The sequence below is a fragment of the Natator depressus genome, chromosome 4 (assembly GCF_965152275.1).
Source record: "Natator depressus isolate rNatDep1 chromosome 4, rNatDep2.hap1, whole genome shotgun sequence".
Classification (NCBI taxonomy): Eukaryota; Metazoa; Chordata; order Testudines; family Cheloniidae; genus Natator; species Natator depressus.
In genome coordinates this window covers 118,212,075-118,232,650 of record NC_134237.1, presented here as the reverse complement: position 1 = coordinate 118,232,650, position 20,576 = coordinate 118,212,075, and the positions used below count along the sequence as shown (strand labels likewise).

The 20,576-nt window shown below is 42.6% G+C and overlaps 1 protein-coding gene across 7 annotated transcripts in view; it reads left to right on the top strand.

The window, feature by feature from the left end:
• Nucleotides 1-20,576, top strand: part of ABLIM2 (actin binding LIM protein family member 2) — a 214,243-nt gene that overhangs the window by 182,570 nt on the left and 11,097 nt on the right. For all 7 annotated transcript variants that reach the window (XM_074951750.1, XM_074951752.1, XM_074951753.1 and 4 more), the window contains 4 exons: nt 1,815-1,873; nt 8,174-8,228; nt 10,621-10,685; nt 10,843-10,923. In XM_074951750.1, coding sequence (XP_074807851.1) covers nt 1,815-1,873; nt 8,174-8,228; nt 10,621-10,685; nt 10,843-10,923 — 260 coding nt within the window. The remainder of the gene's footprint in view (nt 1-1,814; nt 1,874-8,173; nt 8,229-10,620; nt 10,686-10,842; nt 10,924-20,576) is intronic.

The following is a 20,576-nucleotide window of genomic DNA, read 5'->3' as shown; positions in this document are numbered from 1 at the left end:
TTTGGTGCAATCCTCCAATTTGTTTAGGTCCCTCTGTATCCTATCCCTGCCCTCCAGCGTATCTACCACTCCTCCCAGTTTAGTATCATCCGCAAATTTGCTGAGAGTGCAATCCACACCATCCTCCAGATCATTTATGAAGATATTGAACAAAACCGGCCCCAGGACCGACCCCTGGGGCACTCCACTTGACACCGGCTGCCAACTAGACATGGAGCCATTGATTTTAACCTATCCCTTTAGATATACAGTAAAGTCAAAATATTTTGAGATAACACTAAACCATGTCAGCCATCTACTCAGTGTCACTGCTCTGCAGGGCAGAGAGGTCAGAGGAATTGGTCTCCCCAGCAGTGTTCTTCACTAATCTGTTTGATAGGCCAGGACAGGGACTGTAATTTTATTATTTGCATGTTCAGTGCCTAATGCAGTGTGGTCTGGATTCCTGATTGGGGCCTTTAGGTGCTACTGCAATACAAAATAGTAGCTAATAATAAATAATGCACTTTGTTCTTTAAGTAGGAACGTGGAGTTTGCCATATTGGATCAGATAACTGGTCCATAGAATTCAATATCCTGTCACTAACAGTGGCCAGTACCACTTTCTTCAGAGGAAGGTGCAAGAATCCTCCATAATGGACAATTATAGTATAATTTCTTCCTGATCCCATGAATCAGTAGCTAGTTTATACCCTTTTTTTAAATGAACCCTGTCTACTGTACCTGTGGATTTTCACATTACTCACATAAATGCCTTTATCTTTCTGGCATCCTGCCAAGCTTCTGGTCACAATGAGATCTTGTGGCAATGAGTTCCACAGGTGGTGCATGCACCTTTTTCCTTTTATCATTTTAAAATATTTAGCTTTTCAGTTCCATCGACCATCTCCTCAGTCTCATATGAGAAGGAAATGTAAATAGGAGTGCCCAGTTTATTTTCTCTTACACCATTCATTGTTTTCTCTACCTATAGTGTGTCCCCTCTTATTCATCTCCTCTCTAAACATACAGGACTAGATCCTCCGCTGCTGTAAAGTGGCAAAGAACTAGTGAAGGGAGCTGTACAGATTTATACCTTCTAAAGATCTGGCTAATAGTTTAGACTGATTATTTAATAAGGAGGTTTGAAAGTGGCAGTTTAAAGAGCTCAGAGCATCTCTAGTGATGCCAGAGAATCTGAACAATACCTGAAGATCATTTTACCCACCGCTGAAATGCAGTCACCTCGGGGAGAAATGAAATAACTATTTAACAGCACCTAACAACACTATTCACCAGTTTAAGACTGAAAATAGAAAATACCTTTTCCAGTTGAAACTGTAGAGCAAATTTATAGACGGCAAAAAACTGTTCTTAAACTGGAATTTCACCAGGACCATAGTCTTACAAAAGGTGCCAGGAACGCAAGTTGACAGAACCTCTGAAATAATGGCATGTTTATTACCATTCTGGGGTAGTAGCTCAGCACTGAGCCAGAGAGAAGGTTACCTCTTACTGAGTCCTCAGTACCACTCTCTACCTCAGTACCAAATTGTTCCTTAGAGGTCTTCCCCATCCCCGTCTGCGAAAAGCATGCAGTCTTCTGAGATATGGGATGATCCCCACCTGACGTGGTATGAATTATAGATGCGGATATATTTCTCTTTTTAAAATCCTCCTGCAAGACTGAGATAAACCATACACAGCTGTACTGTATCTCAGAGACCAGGCGAAAGTTCTTGCAAATTGTTTTCTTGTATTCTCTGCTTGTTTTTATTAATTTGATTGTAAAGGTTTTTGCAAAAATCTCTCGATACATATTGTGTCTTTTACAGGATTCCCATATGCCAAATCTGCTTCTCTTCCTGGCTACGGAAAGAACGGATTGCACCAGGTAGGTATTAGTATAGAATGTGTTACACCTGCTAATATTGTACCATAAATACACAGCTTAGTAACCAGGTAGATAATCACAAATAACATAGAGCTCTTTAAAGATTTTTGGCTTTCAGCTCTGCATAACATATTCATATGCCAAGGGAGTTCAGCCATGTCTGTCTTCAACAAGCAGTCAGCCAGATTGAGGCTGCTCTTTAATTGTGTGTCCCATGAGCATTAAGAGTCCTATTTTTCTCCGAAAACAAACACAGATCCAAAAATGTAGTCTTGATATATTAACAGAACTCAGTAAGTGTTAAATCATAGAGAAAGGCTGGCATCTATTTAAAGCAAGCTAGCTCTCCTATGTTAGAAGAAAGGGGGAGCAACCCACAGATGGGTTGCATTTCCTGAAGTGGGTAATCTGATTTTTTCCAGCGTTCATATATGTAGGTTTCCCAGATTTTGTTTTATTTTCTTTCTTGTTTTGTCAAAAAAAAAAAGGGGGGGAGGGATCGGGGGAGGAGGAGCGAGAGGAGGACAGGTATCTAATGATAGTTATTGTAGGTTCTTTAAGGCAGTGACTATCTTGTTGTTTTGTGTTTGTACAGCACCTAGCACAATGGGGTCCTTGTCCACGATGGGGCTCCTAGGCACTACAGTAGAACCTCATAGTTATGGCCACCAGAATTACAAACTAAGCAGTCAACCACACACTTCATTTGGAACCGGAAGTACGCAATTAGGCAGCAGCAGAGACAACCCCCTCCCCCAAACCGCCAAATACAGTACAGTGCTGTGTTAAACATAAATACTAAAAAAAAAAAGGGAAAGCAGCATTTTTTCTTCCACATAGTAAAGTTTCAAAGCTGTATTAAGTCAATGTTCAGTTGTAAACGTTTGAAAGAACAACCCTAACGTTTTGTTCTGAGTTACGAACAACATCCATTCCTGAGTTGTTTGTAACTCTGAGGTTCTACTGTACAGTTGACAATGATAGTCATTACATGAGTGTCTCCAAAAGGAAGTTTGAAAAGAGATACAGTATGTGATCTAGGCTGTATTTTATTCAAGACAAGAGAATGACCTCCAATTAATCATGGGGAGCAGCAAGAATGCAAGTGCCATAGCCTGGCTGAAATGTTGAATATGTTTGTATGCATTTTCTGAAATGTACATCCTGTTAATATAAAATGACTAGCAGTCTTGGCGTTGATCCCAGCATCTGACACACTGAATTCAACCCCAGAGAGAACAGTGGTGTTGTGCCACGTGCAAGGTCACACCGTCCTGGGTGGAGCAGTGTGCTCTTCAAAATGACATCCCCATATGATACTGGACAAAACCACATCTGGTTTTGTCTCAATACCAGATGGGGAACAAAACACGCAAAAAGAAGGCTGTCTGGTTTAAAATTGGACAAATGGCCTAAATATAAAAACATTAGAATGGCCATATTGGGTGAGACCAATGGTCCATCTAGTCCAAAGGTCCTCAAACTGTGGGGTCTGCCCCCCTGGGGGGGGGTGCGAAGGAATGTTCGGGAGGTTACGGCTGAGCCTCCACTCCTGGGTCTGCCCACAGCTGTGGTCCCAGCCTTGGTCCCCTTACCCATAACTGCATCCTCCCCTTAAGCTGCAGCCCTGCCCCCGGCTCAGGGGAAGGGGAAGGGTATTTGGACAGGATGCAGGGGCAAGACCCTGAAAAGTTTGGGGACCACTGATCTAGCCCCATATCCTGTCTTCTGACAGTGGCCAGTGTCAGCTGCTTCCGGGGGAATGAACAGAATGGCAATTTTGAGAGATCCATCCCCTGTCATCCAGTCCCAGCTTCTGACAGCCAGAGGTTTAGGGACACCCATAGCATGGAGTTGCATCTCTGTCCATCTTGGCTAATAGACATTGACAGACCTTTCCTCCAGGAACTTATCTAATTCTTTTTTGAACCCAGTGGTACTTTTGACCTTCATAACATCCCTAGCAGTGAGTTCCACAGGTTGACTTTGTGTTGCATGAAGAAGCACTTCCTTTTGTTTGGTTTAAACATGGTGACCCCTAGTTCTTGTGGTATGTGAAAGGGTAAATAACACTTCCCTATTCATTTACTCCATACCATTTGTAACCCTTCTGCTCATCAGAGTTAGCAGCAACAAGGGCTGGGTTCAGTATCTAGGGGTTCCGTTCCAATAACACAATGCAAAACCGGCTCAAGCTCCACCAGCCATCCCACAAACTGCTCCGCTCCACCAGCTGCTCCACCAGCCCCCCCCCCAACTACTTAACACAGCACTCAGTGACTTCAGCTGTTAATAATTTCAGCACATTAGTGATTTCAGCTTGTAGTAGGGGAGCTCAGTGCTGGTGCACCATTGGCCCAAAGTGAATTCAGTCCAGCAGCCTGCGTAACTAGACTCCTAATGAAATCAAAATTAGCTCTGATATTCCACAGTGGAGAGAGAAGGTGCAATTGGTGTTTCGGGCCCTCACCAGGGACCCATCTCACCTGTTCCCAATCTCTCTCAATTCACTGGGTTTTGGAACCCATGACCCTTGCCTAGCAAGTGCTGCTTAGTTGATGACGAGTCCCTCCATCATAACAAAAGGCCAAGTACAGTTCCACTGTCCTTGATTCACATAATCAGGATAATAACAGTTTATTCTTCCTGCCCCAATAACAGAGAAACTGGGGCTCCTACAGCAGCCAAAGTGACCACCTAGGCGGGGTGGGTGTGCCTATGCAAATGAGATCAGCCCCTGAAGTTCTTTTCCCCAACCCGCCACAACTCGCCACCAGATGTCAGGGTACAGCTCATCCTGACTCTGCTTACACATTCATGGTTTTACAGACCTCTATTAATTCCCTCCCTTAGACATCTCTTCCCTAAGATCAGCAGTCCCAGGCTTTTTAATTTCTCCCCGTATGGAAGCTGTTCCATACCCCTAATGATTTTGTTGCCCTTCTCTGTACTTTTCCCAATTCAAACATATCTTTTTTGAGATGGGATGACCAGAACTGTACACCGTATTCAAGGTGTGAGCGTACCATGATTTTATAAAGTGGCATTATGATATTTTCTGTTTCATTCGTTACCATTTCTAATGGTTCCTAACATTCTGTTCGCTTTTTTGACTTCCACTGCACATTGAGTGGATGTTTTCAAAGAACAATCCATAATGACCCCAAGATCTTTCTTGAGTGGTAACAGCTAATTTAGACTCCATCATTTTGTATGTATAGTTAGGATTACTTTTTCTAGTGTTCATTATTTTGCACTTATCAGCATTGAATTTCAACTGCCATTTCGTTGCCCAGTCACCCAGTGTCATTAGATCCTTTTGTAACTCTTTGCAGTCAGCTTTGGACTCAACTGTCTGGAGTAATTTTGTATCATTTGTGAATTTTGCCATCTCACTGTTCGCCCCCTTTTAAAAATAATTTACGAATATGTTGAACAGCACACATCCTGTATTGATCCTTGATGGAACCCACAATTTACCTCTCTCCATTGTGAAAACCATTAATTCTTACTTTTTGTTTCCTATCTTTTAACCAGTTACTGATCCATGAGAGGACCTTCCCTTTTATCCCATCCCTGCTTACTTTGCTTAATAGCCTTTGGTAAGGGACCTTGTCAAAGGCTTTCTGAAATTCCAAGTACATTATATCCACTGGTCCACATGCTTGTTGACTCCCTCTAAGAATTCTAATAGGTTGGTGAGGCATGATTTCTCTTTACAAAAACCGTGTTCACTGTTTCCCAAAATTTTATGTTTATCTATGTATCTGGTAGTTCTGTTCTTTACTACAACTTCATCCAGTCTGCCTACTACTGAAGTTAGGTTTACTGGCCTGTAATTGCCAGGATCGCCTCTGGAGCCTTTTTTAAAATCAGCATTATATTAGCTACCCTCCAGTCATCTGGTGTAGAGGCTGATTTAAGCAATAGGTTCCATACCACGGTTAGTAGTTCTGCAATTTCTTATCTGAGTTCCTTGAGAACTCCAAGGTGAATACCATCTGGTCCTGGTGACTTATTACTATTTAATTTATCAGTGTGTTCCAAAACCACTTCTACTGACACCTCAATCTGGGACAATTCCTCAGATCTGTCACTGAAAAAGAATGGCACAGGTTTGGGAATCTCCTTCACATCCTATACAGAGAAGGCCGATACAAAGAACTTATTTAGCTTCTCTGCAAAAGCTTTGTCTTGAGTGCTCCTTTAACACCTTGATTGTCCTGTGGCCCCTTGATTGTCTGGCAGGCTTCCTGCTTCTGAGGTGCTTTAGGAAATATTTTGCTATTAGTTTTAATGTCTTTAGTTAGTTGCTCCTCAAATTTTTTCTTGGCCTGCCTAATTATACTTTTACATTTGACTTGCTTCTTTCTATTTTCCTCAGTAGGATTTGACTTCCAGTGTCTGCCTATACAGAATACTTTAGTTAGGGAACCAGTAGTTGATATCTGACTGATTTGTTGGTAAGAATTATTCTAATCTGAGGCAACAGGGAGATTAGGAAATTACTTTGAATTAGTAAAACTGGGGAGTTCTTACAGCTACTTAGACTGTAAGCTTCTTGGGGCAGGAGCTGTCTTTTTCTTCTGTGTTTATACAGCACCTAACACAGTGGGGTCCTGGTTTGTGTGTGGGGTCCTGGTTTGTGGATCTCTTGTGTGGACTGGTTCAGGCTGAGGTTGATGGTGGGATGGAAGTTGTTGAAATCATGGTGGAATTCCTCAAGGGCTTCTTTTCCATGGGTCCAGATGATGAAGATGTCATCAATGTAGCGCAAGTAGAGTAGGGGCATTAGGGGATGAGAGCTGAGGAAGCGTTGTTCTAAGTCAGCCATAAAAATGTTGGCATGCTGTGGGGCCATGCGGGTACCCACAGCAGTGCCGCTGATTTGAAGGTATACATTGTCCCCAAATGTGAAATAGTTATGGGTGAGGACAATGTAATAGAACAGTTTACTATTCAGAATTAAACCATGCAATAGACATTTGTGACCAGCAGGTGGCAGTATTTCTCCCATCTATGCAATGCGAAAGTTGAAATGCACATGTAAACTTCATGAGTTGAAAAGGTCGTGCACGGTCAAGTCCTTTAGGCCAAAACTGTGGCATTCTTTTCAGCATAGCTGTTCTCGGTTTGGAATGCAGGCTTGTACCAACTTTTGTGGTTTGTTATTTTTAATCAATTCTCCCAATGCTGAATAATAAAATAAAACCAAAAAACGGGGCCTTGCAGGATCTGTAACCATGGCTGTGCATGTGACTCATCCCCTAACAGACAAGAATGAACCTCAGGACTTAAAACAAAAACACTGGTTTTCCAGTGTCCTGTAATGTTAGTCAACTCATCACAGCATTTGTCAACCAGAAGGAAGACAGAGAATGCTGTGTCATGTGCGCACAACTCTTATTGAGTTTATTGGCAACTGCAGCTGAGGGCAGAATTTGGGCTGGGAATTTTTATTTCAGTGGGATTTCCGTGCCGAACTCTGTTAGTCTATTGTGAAATCTCCAGTCTTCGCCCATAGTGCCAGGTCTTCAAAAACCAGATTCAACACACCTGTTGGGAGGGAGGGTATAGGTGACTTTCTGTTACTTTTTCACCTCTTTGATCCTGGGGGATGCTGGGAATTGGAGCTAAAGTTAGAGCAGCCTCAGTTACCTGTGGAGTGAAGCAGGGGGGATATATGAGGGATCGAAAATCTGGCCTTAGGTGTCTGTCTATCTAATCATCTGCTTGATGCTGCCACTGATCATCGTAGAGTCTGAGCACCTTCAACATAAAATAAATAGCAATAGTGCAGTCCCTCATTAATTTCAAGGAGTCTCTAGCACTTCTCTCTTTTAAGGGATGAAATTCTCTTTGTGGGAAGGATTTTGGTTTCAGTATTTTTAGTAGAGGTATAGCGCAAGAACGGGAGTGTCAGTGTTAGTCTCATTCTTATGGTGAAAGGAGTTTTTCATAGAGGAAGGTTTTGCAGCATTTCCTAAGGCTGCTCAGGCTCTGGATTTGTGTTATCTCCTCTGGAAGTTTGTTGAAAAACATACATCCATAGTTGAAAACCATTGATTTGACAATGCCTATGTTTCTATTTGCACAACTAGCTCTCTGCATTTGTACGCTGAGTTATTTTGCAGCTGCTTCAGTTGCTTGCTTTGAAAAGATAGACTGTGTTATAACAAAGCTAAAAGGATTTGTGCTTTGATTATGCAGGTAGGCTTTCTTATTTTCATCTACAGTGTTTTACCTACTGTTTTGTTTGTTTTAGTTTCTTGCTACATTCTTTGTTTCCTTCTCTTTCAGACTGCAAGTATGGGCCAATATGAAACAGACCAAGATGCCAGTTGGGGGATGAGAGGTACTTTGAGTGATGATTCTCAGTCACTCCTATCTTTCATGTGTTTTGCCCCTTGGAGGGGTTTGTTAACATGCTGTTACTACTGTTAACCTGTAAGATCCTCTCATGGCTCTGTTAATGATGGCTAGATGGTAGCACAGCCCAACAATTTGTCTATCACAGAGAATCAGCCGCTGTTGTTCTTTATTTTTTACCTTATTGAGAAGGTAAAGTGTAGAGTACTACCATCATACATTGAATCAGACCCAGTACCCCCAGCACTGGGCAGTGGCCTCCATTGTGCTCTTTTGTTAGCCAGTGATATTCTCATTCCAAAGGCAGAGAGGAAATTCAGTCCAAAATCATAGAATCTTAGGACTGGAAGGGACCTTGAGAGGTCATCTAGTCCAGTACCCTGAATTCATGGCAGGACTAAGTATTATCTAGACCAGCGGTTGGCAAAGTTTTTGGCCCGAGGGCCACATCTGGGTATGGACATCGTATGATGGGCCATGAATGCATATGAAATTGGGGGTTGCGGTGCAGGAGGGGGTGAGGGCTTCATCTGGGGGTACGGGTTCTGGGGTGGGGCTGGAGATCAGGGATTGGGGGTGCAGGAGGGTGCTCCGGGCTGGGACCAAGGGGTTTGGAGGGTGGGAGGGGGATCAGGGCTGGGGCAGGGTGTTTGGGCGGAGGAAGGGGTCAGTTGTGCATGCTCCGGGCAGCGCTTACCTCAAGTAGCTCCTGGAAGCAGCAGCATGTCCTTCCTCCAGCTCCTATGCGGAGGTGCGGCCAAGCGGCTCTGCACACTGCCCCGTCCATAGGTGCTGCCCCTGCAGCTCCCATTGGCTCCAGTTGCTGGTCAATGGGAGCTGCGGGGGCAATGTGAGGAGCCCCCTGGCTGCCCCTATGCGTAGGAGGTGAAGGAGGGACATGCTGCTGCTTCCGGGAGCCGTGCGGACCCCGGCATATGCAGAGTGGGGCAAGCTCCGGACCCCGCTCCCGAGCTGGAGCGGGGCAAGCCCTGGACCCCACTCCCTCGGAGCTCGAGGGCCAGATTAAAATGTCTGAAGGGCCAAATGCGGCCCCTAGGCTGTAGTTTGCCCATCCCTGATCTAGCCCATTCCTGACAGGTATTTGTCTAACCTGCTCTTAAAAATCTCCAGTGATGGAGATTTCACAGCCTCCCTAGGCAATTTATTCCAGTGCTTAACCACGCTGACAGTTTTTAGGAAGTTTTTCCTAATGGCCAAGCTAGATCTCCCTTGCTGCAATTTTAGTCCATTGCTTCTTGTTCTATCCTCAAAAGTTAACAAGAACAATTCTTCTCCCTCCTCCTTGTAACAACCTTTTTGTCTAATCACCAATCACAAAGTGTGTGCATGGTGCTTAATGGCTATATCACAATGGAACTTAAACCTTAGCAGGATCCAACAAGCAGTATCTGTCCGCATTAACTTCCCTTATTATGAGTCAACCTGATTGCGATCATGATGAGCTAGACCTGGGGTGGGCTTTTCCAAAGAGCTCAAGTGGGAACTTCTGCTCTTAAATCACTTAAGCTCTTTTGAAAATCCCACCCTTAGGCTTTGCTCTAGGGCTTTGTGTTGATCCTTAATTTATTCTCAGTATCTGAGTAGATAAGGGAGCACAGCTTTAAAGAAAAGCTTCGTCTCTGATTTTAAATATTTTCGGCAATAGCGGTTCTACAAAAGCCTCCCCACTATCCTGGTGGTCCTTCCAAGCGTCAAAGTACTATGGGGATTGGTGGCCGTGTGGTGGTATATCCAGCAACATTGACCTAACTAGACTGATCTCATGCTAATTTAGGACCAGTAATCCTAGAAAGAACAGAAAAAAACCCTCATTATTCTCACTGCAGTCATTCTTTTCACTTCAATTGGTCCAAACATCGGGTGTTGTCACTTTGAAACATTCTGTTCACATGATGATTTTCATATGTTCCAAGATTGTAATGTGTCTAGTGATCTGTATGTTTTAATGATTTTCAGTAAAGAGCAGGAAGGGAGGAGCTTTCAGACAAGAGGCTGAGTTAACTCACACACAAGCCACTTGAGAAGAAAGATTTCCAATTTCCTCCATAGATTGCTTTTGCTAAGGATGCCCATTCTTTAACCCCATGGCACCAGGATGCAGACGCCTCTGTCATCAGCCTTTGATGCAGATTACCAGCATCGTTGTTTCAGCAATGGATAATGTTAGGGCCATACAGATCACCAGGGTCAGAAGGTTACCTGTAGATAACTGTACATGCAGTTATCCAGCAGCTAGTCAAGGAACTGAGAGAAATGCAGTCATGTGAAACATTCATCTCTGCTAACTGTGCACTAATGCAATCATGAAAGAACCCTACATATTCTAAACTATCAAACCATTTCTGATTTTCTTACAGAATACAAGGTAAGAAGTGCCATGCCAACACTGGGAGAATGCTCAGATTCACCTCTTCCTAGCAAGGTTAAATGTTTTCCTTTTTCCTTTTTGTGTCCATGTGAAATATGTATGTCAAATATGGATACAAGTATGTACCATTTAAATTTGTAAGTTACACACGTTGCCATACAGCAGAAGCACATTTTGCTAGAGTTCATGCCTTTGTTACTTTTTGTAACAGATTTATCCTTATGAAACGCTTATTGTAACAAACCGAATTCGGGTGAAACTGCCTAAGGATGTGGACAGGACCAGACTGGAGGTAGGAAACCATTTGCTTTTGAAATCCTTGTTCTGTTCATTCATTAACTGACTTAGTTATTTCTACTGTTGCTCATTGGTGTAAATGAACTCGGGAGAAGTCATATTCTCAACAGGGGTAAATGGGCATAGCTTTTTTGACCTCATTGGTGCTAGACCAGTTTATACCAGCTGAAGAGCTGGTCTGTAGAGGTTTGTCCATTAACCAGATGTTGGTTGTTTTGTAGCAATCATTTATTTGGGCAGCAGTGCTTATCAGTCTACATTGTTCACTGAGAGCCCTATCCTGTGAAGCGCTGAGCAAAATATGTCGTCCTCTTAGCATCCATTGAATTGAGTGGAATTTGAAGGAACTCAGCCCCTTGCAGGATTGGACCTGGGAGATATCACTCATTTTCAAGTTACTGATCTCTTAAATAAATGAGTTAGTTAATATAACATTAGTGAATATTGCAAGTGGAAGACTACCGATTAAAATGATATGGGCATTTTCCAGGGATGGTCTGTGCCTCTCATTATTTTTGAAAAAAAGAGTAAGTTATTTAGTACTTTGATTATTTGTACAAATTGAGTACAAATATTCTGATAAAATTGACAGAACGGGTCATGAATGGAGAACATGAAAAGTTTACAAACTTTCAGGGCATTTATACATGGTGACAAAATTGAAAATCTTGAGAGTGAAAGAATTTGCTCTAATATATCAAATATTTAGAATTCCAGGAGTGCTTCCCATAAATAAAAGGCCTGAATCTGCAATCTCTTTATATAGAGAACAATTTCTGAAGCCAATAAAAGTTCTAAATGTGGAAGTCTTGTGGGGTGAACCCAAATCTTGCTCAGTTTAATTAGACATGTTAATCAACATGGAGACTTCATTTCACAGGCTGTAACTGTTACTGGTTTAAGGGGGCTGTTTTATAGAATTGTGTGCATGCAAATCTCACCTGCAAAACAAAAACAAAGAAGTGCTTGAAAATCATAATGTGAATGTATATTTTAACTGCATTATGTCAGAGAGTAAGGCAAACAGAATTGCTATTACATTTTGGGAAGTGTTGGCTAGGCTCTGAATCAGTCATTGGGATTAGATTATTAAATCTCATTTTTAAGTATCACATCCAATTTTCATTAAATGTAAGTTGAAGCTGCAAATTGCCACCCAGGCAAATATGGAGTTTTATTAGGTTTGAATCTGTGAAATCCCTCTGGCAACTTCTCAATTATGACTGTTTTGTTGTTATTTAAGGGCAGTGCTTTATTTCTAATGCATGCTAATCAGGGACATTCTGTATGTGCATGCTGTTGAGCGCCGCACTGCTAGGGACTGAGCTTCTGAACAAAATGACAAAACTGCCATCCCCTCATGAGGGAATTTGGTATATTCTAATTCACCTGATAGATCTAATAATCACTCAACTAGCCCTGAATGGATTATTTTTGAAGTTCCTGGAGAGCCACTGGCTACCGGTTGGTACCACAAGAGATCCAATGTTGCTGGACAATTTCTTGGGTTTGATTTTATTACTTCCTAGATCAGCAAGAGCAAGAGCAGCATGCTCAGTTCTACGTGTGTTGCTTGAGTGTCTTTCCAGTCAATTTAGAGTGTGATATTGACAGGCTGCTAATAGAATCCCATTTAGCCTCCCCTAAACAGAAATATGTTGATCATGATAGATGCCATTAGATGTGAAAGGGGCAGCCAATAGATGAGCAACAGGCAGGGAAATGGAAGATTTTTCTCCCCGCCTTAAGATAAAGACAATAGGAATAATTTTTGCATTTATATCTGATTTGTCTATATCCCAAAGCACTGCACAAGCTAAATATATCTATAGACAATATCAGAGAAATGCAGCCATTCCTGGGTGGTGAGGGTGGCAGCCAACAGCAGCCTTCACAAATGTGTGGGGAGAAGACTTTTTGACCATGATACTATTGCAACTCACTACTCACAAAAAGTTCCAGGGGATCTTGAATATCCACATTGAGCAGCCAGGCCCTTGGCTTTTAAGATCCTATATAAAAGAACCCCACAGAGTAAAGTGCATGTTACTAAATTACCTATCCTGAACATATCAAAAGTCTGAGTTTATCTTGCTAGAATTTGAACCTGTGTTTCCATGGAGTCTAGGGATCTGATCCTGCTATCACTCACTCTGCTGTAAATCAGAAATATCTCCTTCAAAGTTGATTAAGTCACACAGGTGTCAGAATCAGGACGTGAGTGAACCCTAAACCATGAAACCTCCCCTTTGGCTCTGTGATCCATAATATCAACAAACCAATCTTACCATTAATGAATTACTGAACAATTAATTTCTAAGGGCCAGTTCCTGAAGTCCACTGTCAGCCAAAATTCACTGCATCAATGGAAGTTTTGTCTGTGTAAGGACTGAATAATGAATTCAGGATTTGACGTAAATGATTAACTAATTATTGTAGATTAATTTTAGGATTAAGAGGTCATTCAATACTTGTGAAATAAAAATTCAGTGATTACCAGCCTTAGTCCTTGAAAAAGGTTTTACGTGTAAATGGGTTAACAGGAAGGTCAAAAATATAATATTTGCCAATAAAAGGAGAGAAAAAGCCATTAATCTTTAAGCAAAAAAGAAAGGAAAACTGTGAACTAGTTGCAAGTTCCTGATTAAAGACTAAACAAGGGTAAAGTTTTTAAAAGATCCGTATGGTATTTATTGGAATTGGTGTTTGTTCTTCAAATGCTTCAATGCGCTTCTTGTTTGATTATCCAGCAGGTAATATTGATTTGATTGTAAGAAACAGAATGTCTTAGATGTGTGCTGTTTTACGCCCAGGGTATAGCAAAGCACCAGAGGTGGAATAAAAAGCAAGAAGAGTCCAAAAAAAGGAAAAACACATCTGGACACATCCTATACATTAAAGCATTCTTTTATCTTTTTTTCACATTAAAGAACAGAGTCTTTGTTTCAACTCATCAGGCTGGTCTGAATAGCAGGCACTGCACTAAATTGCTTTTTTTAGACAATGTATAGTTTGCTTTGGATGGATAGTGTATGTTCTGACTGCCATTATCAATAACTCATACATTGTCCTCTGCTGGGGCTGCTGTTTGTTTAACATTAAAGTTGCTCAGCCTGCTTCACACCAGGCGCAGGCCTGTGCCTAAAGTCCCAAGAAGCCCAACCACTTCAAAGATCTCACAGTGAGTTCCAAAAGAACAATAAACAAGATCTGCTTTAAACCTGCAGTAGGAAAGCGATAAGGGGACCAGACAACTGATCCTCTCAATTGCTGCGCTATGTTAAAACATGCATCTGAGAAAAGGAGCTCTTTGTGCAGCATCTTGGAATTATTAGGGATTGGTAGTTTTAAAAACAATTCAATTAGCAGCATTTTAATAGGATGATAACAACTGGCAAAATAGAGGTGATGGATCTGCACAGTCAGACCATATGCAAAGCTGAGTGACAGGAGCAGACTGAAGGCAGTTTTTCTTTTCTTTTTCTTTTTTTGTATTAGAGAACTGCTGGGATTAAACAGCTTTGCACAGAAAGTCAGTTCATCATTATTTCTTCTCATAGCAAAGGAGGAACTCTGTAACTGAGTTACAAAGAAGGGCAGATGTGGTGGGTAAGCTCAGTAGGTTTTGGGGATGGAGGGAGACCAGCACCCAAGAAGCCCCGACCCACACCTTCACAGGAGCAGAGCAGGATTCCAGTCAAACACCATAGGAGTGGGAAGAGGGGGCTGGGTAACATGTTTGGCCCCCCTGCAGCATCATACGGGTGATGGCTAGAACCCCAGAAGCAGAAAATACAGGAGAGTACAGGCTAGAGTGCAACACTGGAGCAATGTTAGTATTTGCTGCAGTGTATTGCCACCAAATTGGCAGGATGGCTCTGAAAACCCTCCTCTTGTCTGAGTTCGCTCCCCTCCCCCATCTGTTGTAAGGGCTGGTGAGGGTGACAGCAGGAGTAAGGGTAGATAATCCATCTATTCAGCAGTCTAACTCAGATTATATCTTCTAAAACAACCTACATTTTCTAGCGTCCCGGCTTTCCTGCAGTAAAATCACGAGGCCTGATTTTTATCGCACTTGCACCGCTGTAGATCAGCACTAGCTCCCATGACGTCCGTGGATTTGCACCAGAGCAAAACTGGCGTAGGTGAGAGGAGATTCAGGCCCCATTGTGTTTTCTGCTAAAGGTTGGAGAGGCAAACGATCTCTCCTTGTCCAGTGGGATTAAGGTCTGTAAACTCACTACTTCTGATCCCTTTGACAGTCTTCAATATGGCTGATGCCGGAGATTCTGAACAAGCAGCGTTCGTTGAGCAGTTCTGACTTAAATTGACTTTAATTCCTTTTTAGGGAAGAGGAATTTACTGTTAGTTTTCAGTTATCTCTGGTCGATGCCATAGAAATCAGGAATTGTTCATCTCCTCAATTGTGAGGGGAAATCTGTTGTATTGGATATTTCCCAAATGACCAATAGAATCTAGTGACAAAAGTTAGTTCTTTAGGGTCCAGTTAAGAGAAGTTGCAATGAAGGGCATGTTAAGAAGGATAACTGCTTTGGGGTGGGGCTTTCAGAAGGGTTCAGGATGTGCCTTATTATGTTCCCATTGTGACTGATTTTGAGAATCCCACCTTTCTTGTTTAGGAAATCTGTTTTAAGTTATATTTAAATGTGTGCTTTTCAATGTATGGATTTAGCCAGAGATTAGATAGGTGCAACTGGGAAAAATTTGTAAATAAATGCATTAAAATAACATAAATTCTTTCTTCTGAGACACATACATCTGAGAGGCATAATTGAGGCCTTTTATTTTTCTTTGTTTGTTCTAAACCAGCAGTGAGGCTGATGTAGCTCAGTTTCTGATGCTTGCAGAGAAGACATTATTAATGCCAACACTGAACTAATACACTGACCTTTTAGAATTGCTTAAAGCAAATGACCTGCTGATGCACAGATATATCGCAGGCTCTCTGAGACCTTGAATTCAAATTAATGGGCCAGAGCCTCAGCTGCTGTAAACTGACTTCAGTGAGGTATGTAAATTGACAACAGCTGAGGAGCTGGCCCAATAATTTTTGAGCTATTTCTTACCATATTGACCTTTATTCTAATTTAAGATGAATGAAGCAGCATTCTCAGGAGTGATTCTGAAGGGAAACGTGGAGAGAGATAGGAATGAGCTTAAATATTATTTCAGTACAATGAAGTAGTAAGACAGCATTGGCTTGTAATGGTATAATTTTGTTTGGAGTTAATTTTTAATACACAGTGCTTAATACAGTAAAAATAATCCTGGTCTCTATATTCGCATCTTTCAACCACCAGTATTTGAAGTTTGTTGGTATTTGTGCTCAATAATGACACATGGATTTAAATTATAAAGAAGGCTGACTTCATAGAATAAAGACAGTCAAAGTGGGCGTATGTAATTCCAGTTATTGAACAGCTTTTTAGACTTGCCTTCCTACTAGATCAAAGCATATTGATTGTCACACATGCATATTCTTGATGGGGAAAAAATCATACCTCTCAAGTGGCAAAACAGAACAGCGCACATGGTACATACTTGTGTAATCCTTAAAGGTCAGATTCTGCAACCCTTGCTTACTCACGTGAGTAGTCCCCATTGACTTCAATGGAGACTGTTACAGCTTTAGTAACTCTCCTGTAATCTAAACAAGTAAATTCCAGCAATTTAGGTAAATTGTTTTAGAAGCCAATTTACTTAAATAGGCACAACCTCCTTGTTTAGATGCTCATGTTTTTGGTTGAGTGCCCCAAAACAATTTAGTTTAAATTGATTCCTTACTGACTTAATTAAATTGCTACCACTTTTTTTGTAGACAAAGTCTTAGTCTAAAGATTGTAGAATATAGTCCTAAAATGTTGCCAGTGCTGTAGTTTTGAAAGAAAGGTAGTTTGTTCTGCAGTGTTAGGAAGATTGGTAAGAAGAATAAGTTTATTACAACAAAGTTGTAGACATGCATGTTCTAGAGGAGACATGCCCATTTTCGGAGAGCTTACAAGCTCAAGTTTCTAAAGACTAAAAGATTCTATATTGACTACATAAAATTAGCACATTCATTAACTGTTACATTCCCAAAGGTTTTCCTATCCAGTCTTCTTTATTGATGGAAGCCATTCCTCAGCTTGGAATGAAACAGTTTTTAAAGATTATATTATCTAATTAACTTTTTGGCATCTTTAAATATTATAGCATTATTTTTTAAAAAGTCAGCCTGAACCTTGACAGCAAGGAATAGATTTTCTAACTCTGTAGTTCTCTAGAATAAAATATTCCAGGTCTCCTCTGTGATTTATGAGAGGCAAGATTTTTTAAAATGCATTTAGGCACTTAAAGATGCAGATATAACACCCATTGAAATAAAATGGAAATCAATGAGTGTTAGGCACTTAATCTTGCTCAGGTGCTTTTGGAAATCCCAGTAGGCATTTGTTTGCACCTTTAGGCTCCTTAGAGTTCCTGTATAAATCTGAATGGTGGGCTCCTAAGTCAGTTTGTTACTTTTGGAAAATACCCTGGATATTAATTTTTTCTTCAAGTGATGGTCCCTATGTGTACGTGGGTTCGCATGTGTGCCATGCATCTGAGTCCAGAAGTTCTTCAAAGCAGTGTCGGTCGGCATGCACCCGTGGTTCCTATCTATACTACACATGTGGGTATGCACGCACCTGAGTCTGGCTGTTCTTCAAAGCAGTGTCCGTTGGCTCACATGTGCAGCAGCTCGCCTCGTGCTCCCAACCAAGGGTACAACACCTCTCCAGTTTCTTCTCACGACCACATGGCCTGAGTTGGAATTGTGTCCTCCTGCACTTCGTTGCATAATCTATATAGAAACCATGTGGAATTAGTTATTTTCTTAGATTAGTAGTTAATAGTTAAAGAGTAGTATATACTATAGCATAGAGTATTTTTTTTTCCGCAGTTGGGGAAATCTCCACCCCCAGCTCAGAGTCCTGGAATTCAAGAATTGCATCTTGCCCTCAATCCTTCTCCATCTGTGACAAGCATCAATGCTGCATTACTGTCTGGGTGAGGCGCATATTTCTGCAAAGTGCCGTGTCTGTTGCTCCTTCACACCCAGACCTTGAGAAGCCCAAGAGCTTCGCCTATGGAAGCACCTGATGGAGAAGGCTATGAGGCCCCTCTCTGATCCGGGCCAGGGAGACCCCCCGCTGTACATGGGCCTCAACTGCATCAATACATTAAGATAACGTGCCTTGGAGAGGAGCCATCACAACTAAGCCCAAGGACTCTTCTTCCAGGGCTCCCCATGAGAGCAGAGGGCTCTCTCATGGGCACAAGAACAAATCCCCGGTGAGGACCATCCATAAGAAACATGCTTCCTCCCTGAGCCAGTCCAGGTCAGGTGAGATGTCGCGAGTGGAACCTAAGGAACTGCCTCAGATGAAGAGCCCCAGATCCGAGGGCAAGACACGTAAAAAGAAAGATCTGTTGGTCACCTCAGTACGAAAGCATAAAGATAGACGCTCGATGGTTCTGACTACGAGTGCCAGATCCAGTGTCAGTGCCACCTAATCCATCTGAAGACTGTTCAGTTGCTGCAGATACACTGGATCCATCAGACTCATGTGAACCCCTCAGACACCAGGGCATACAGAGACTTATATAACACCTCCCTTACCCACAGCCTCCATTTCTTTCCGGCCTGGCCCTCCCCAGGGATGTCCTTACTCTGGAAGAGGAGCCTACATCACTGTCCCAGGAGCTGTCTCACCTCTGACCGTCCAGCAGGAGTGCCCCTACTAGTGCAGCAGTTCTTAGATTCAGAAGAATCAGAGGAAAAGGCTACACTGGTATCTCTGCAGCGGCCGTTGAGCCCTGATAGACAGTCAAGGGGTTACTCTCACCATTCTGCCAGGTACGCCGCTGGTACCAATTTCCTTGGGGTCCCCCACAACCAATCAATACTTATTTCTGGCCTTACTGGCAGGCGTCTGGGGCCCCTCAGGAGTTGTACTGCTCCCTCTTGTCAGCTGGTTCTATCAGTATACGAGGAGGAAGAGGTGGAACCGGATCCTCAGGTACCGACAGGTTCCAATGGGTGCCTCTTCATCTTCCTCGGATGAAGTGGTCACTCCTCCTTCACCTTCTCTGCCAAATGACAATCACCAGTACCAGGAGCTGTTACGAAGAGTGGCCAGTGACCTACAGATCCCATTAGAGGAGATCTAGGACCCTTAATACTGGCTCCTGGGCACCTTGAAGCCCCAGGGACCGAGTAAAGTTTCTCTACCCATCAATGAGGTCATTACTAGAACTGGCTAGAGCAGTATGGCACACTCTAGCATCTTGTGCCCCTACACTGGAAAGGGACAAGTGATGATATGTTGTTCCTGCAAAAGGGGCTGAAGTCTTATTCTTTCATCCTGCCCCCAACTTGCTAGGACTGCAGGTGGCTCCTGAAAGGGCTAGATCATGCTATCAAAGGGCCACCCTCGCAAATAAAGGCTCTAAAAGACTTGACCTCCTGAGGAGGGAAATCGTCTCCTCCACCGGGTTCCAATTTTGTGTCACTAACTACCAAGCATTGTTAGCAAAATACGATTTTAATATCTATTTCAGGCTTGTGGACTTCACGGACAAGCTTGCCACAGAGGACAGGGTGCAATTTCAGTCCTTTTAGATGAGGGGCAAAGGTGGCACTCCAGACTTCAGTGGATGCTGCAGACACAGCTTCCAGAAGTTTGACTGCTGATCTAGTCACAAGGAGGAACTCCTGGCTGCAATCATCAGGGTTTCCTAGGGAGGTCCAAAACACCATCCAGGACCTCCCTTTTGTCGAGTCAAATCTCTTTTAATGAGCAATCAGATGAGTCCGTGCACTCACTAAAAGACAAGATTGACTCTGGGTTCCCTGGGGATTTATACTCTGGCCCCAGGAGGAAACACCAGAGGCAACCCTATAAACCCAGGCCACCCCCTCCTCATGCAGCTTATTACCAGTGCACAACCAAGCCACTGCACAAACATCAAAAAGATTCAGAGGTCTCACTTCTCAGCCCCCTGTATTTCCTCAGCCTCTGCTCATTCTCAGTCATCAGCCAAGAGCTACTTTTGACATATTGGTCAAGACCTGTGTACCACCTCATCTTACATTCTTCACCCACAAGATCACTATGGACAGCTGGGTTCTAGAGATTATCTGCCAAGGATACTTCATTCCCTCCTCACAAACCCCCTTTCCAATCCCCCTTCAAGGACCCCTCTCACAAGGTAATTCTTCAGTGGGAAACAGAAACCCTCTTACTCCAAGGGGCAATAGAGTGCATCCTGCCTTATTACCATGGAAGAGGATTCTACTCCCCGTATTTCCTAATTCCCCAAAAAGGCGGCAGGGGGAGACCCCTCCTGGACTTTTAACAACTCAGTGTCTTTATTCTAAAACTGAAGTTCCGGATGATTACACTGGCATCTATAATCCCCTCCGTTCCAGAAGGGGTGTGGTTCATAGCTCTTGACATGAAGGACACATATATTTCCATGTGGACATTCACACAGGAATTTCCTGCATGTTATAGTAGGCCAGGAATACTTCCAGTTTTGAGTCCTCCCCTTTGGGCTGGCTACAGCACCCAGAGTAATTACAAAGCTTTTCTCTATGATTGC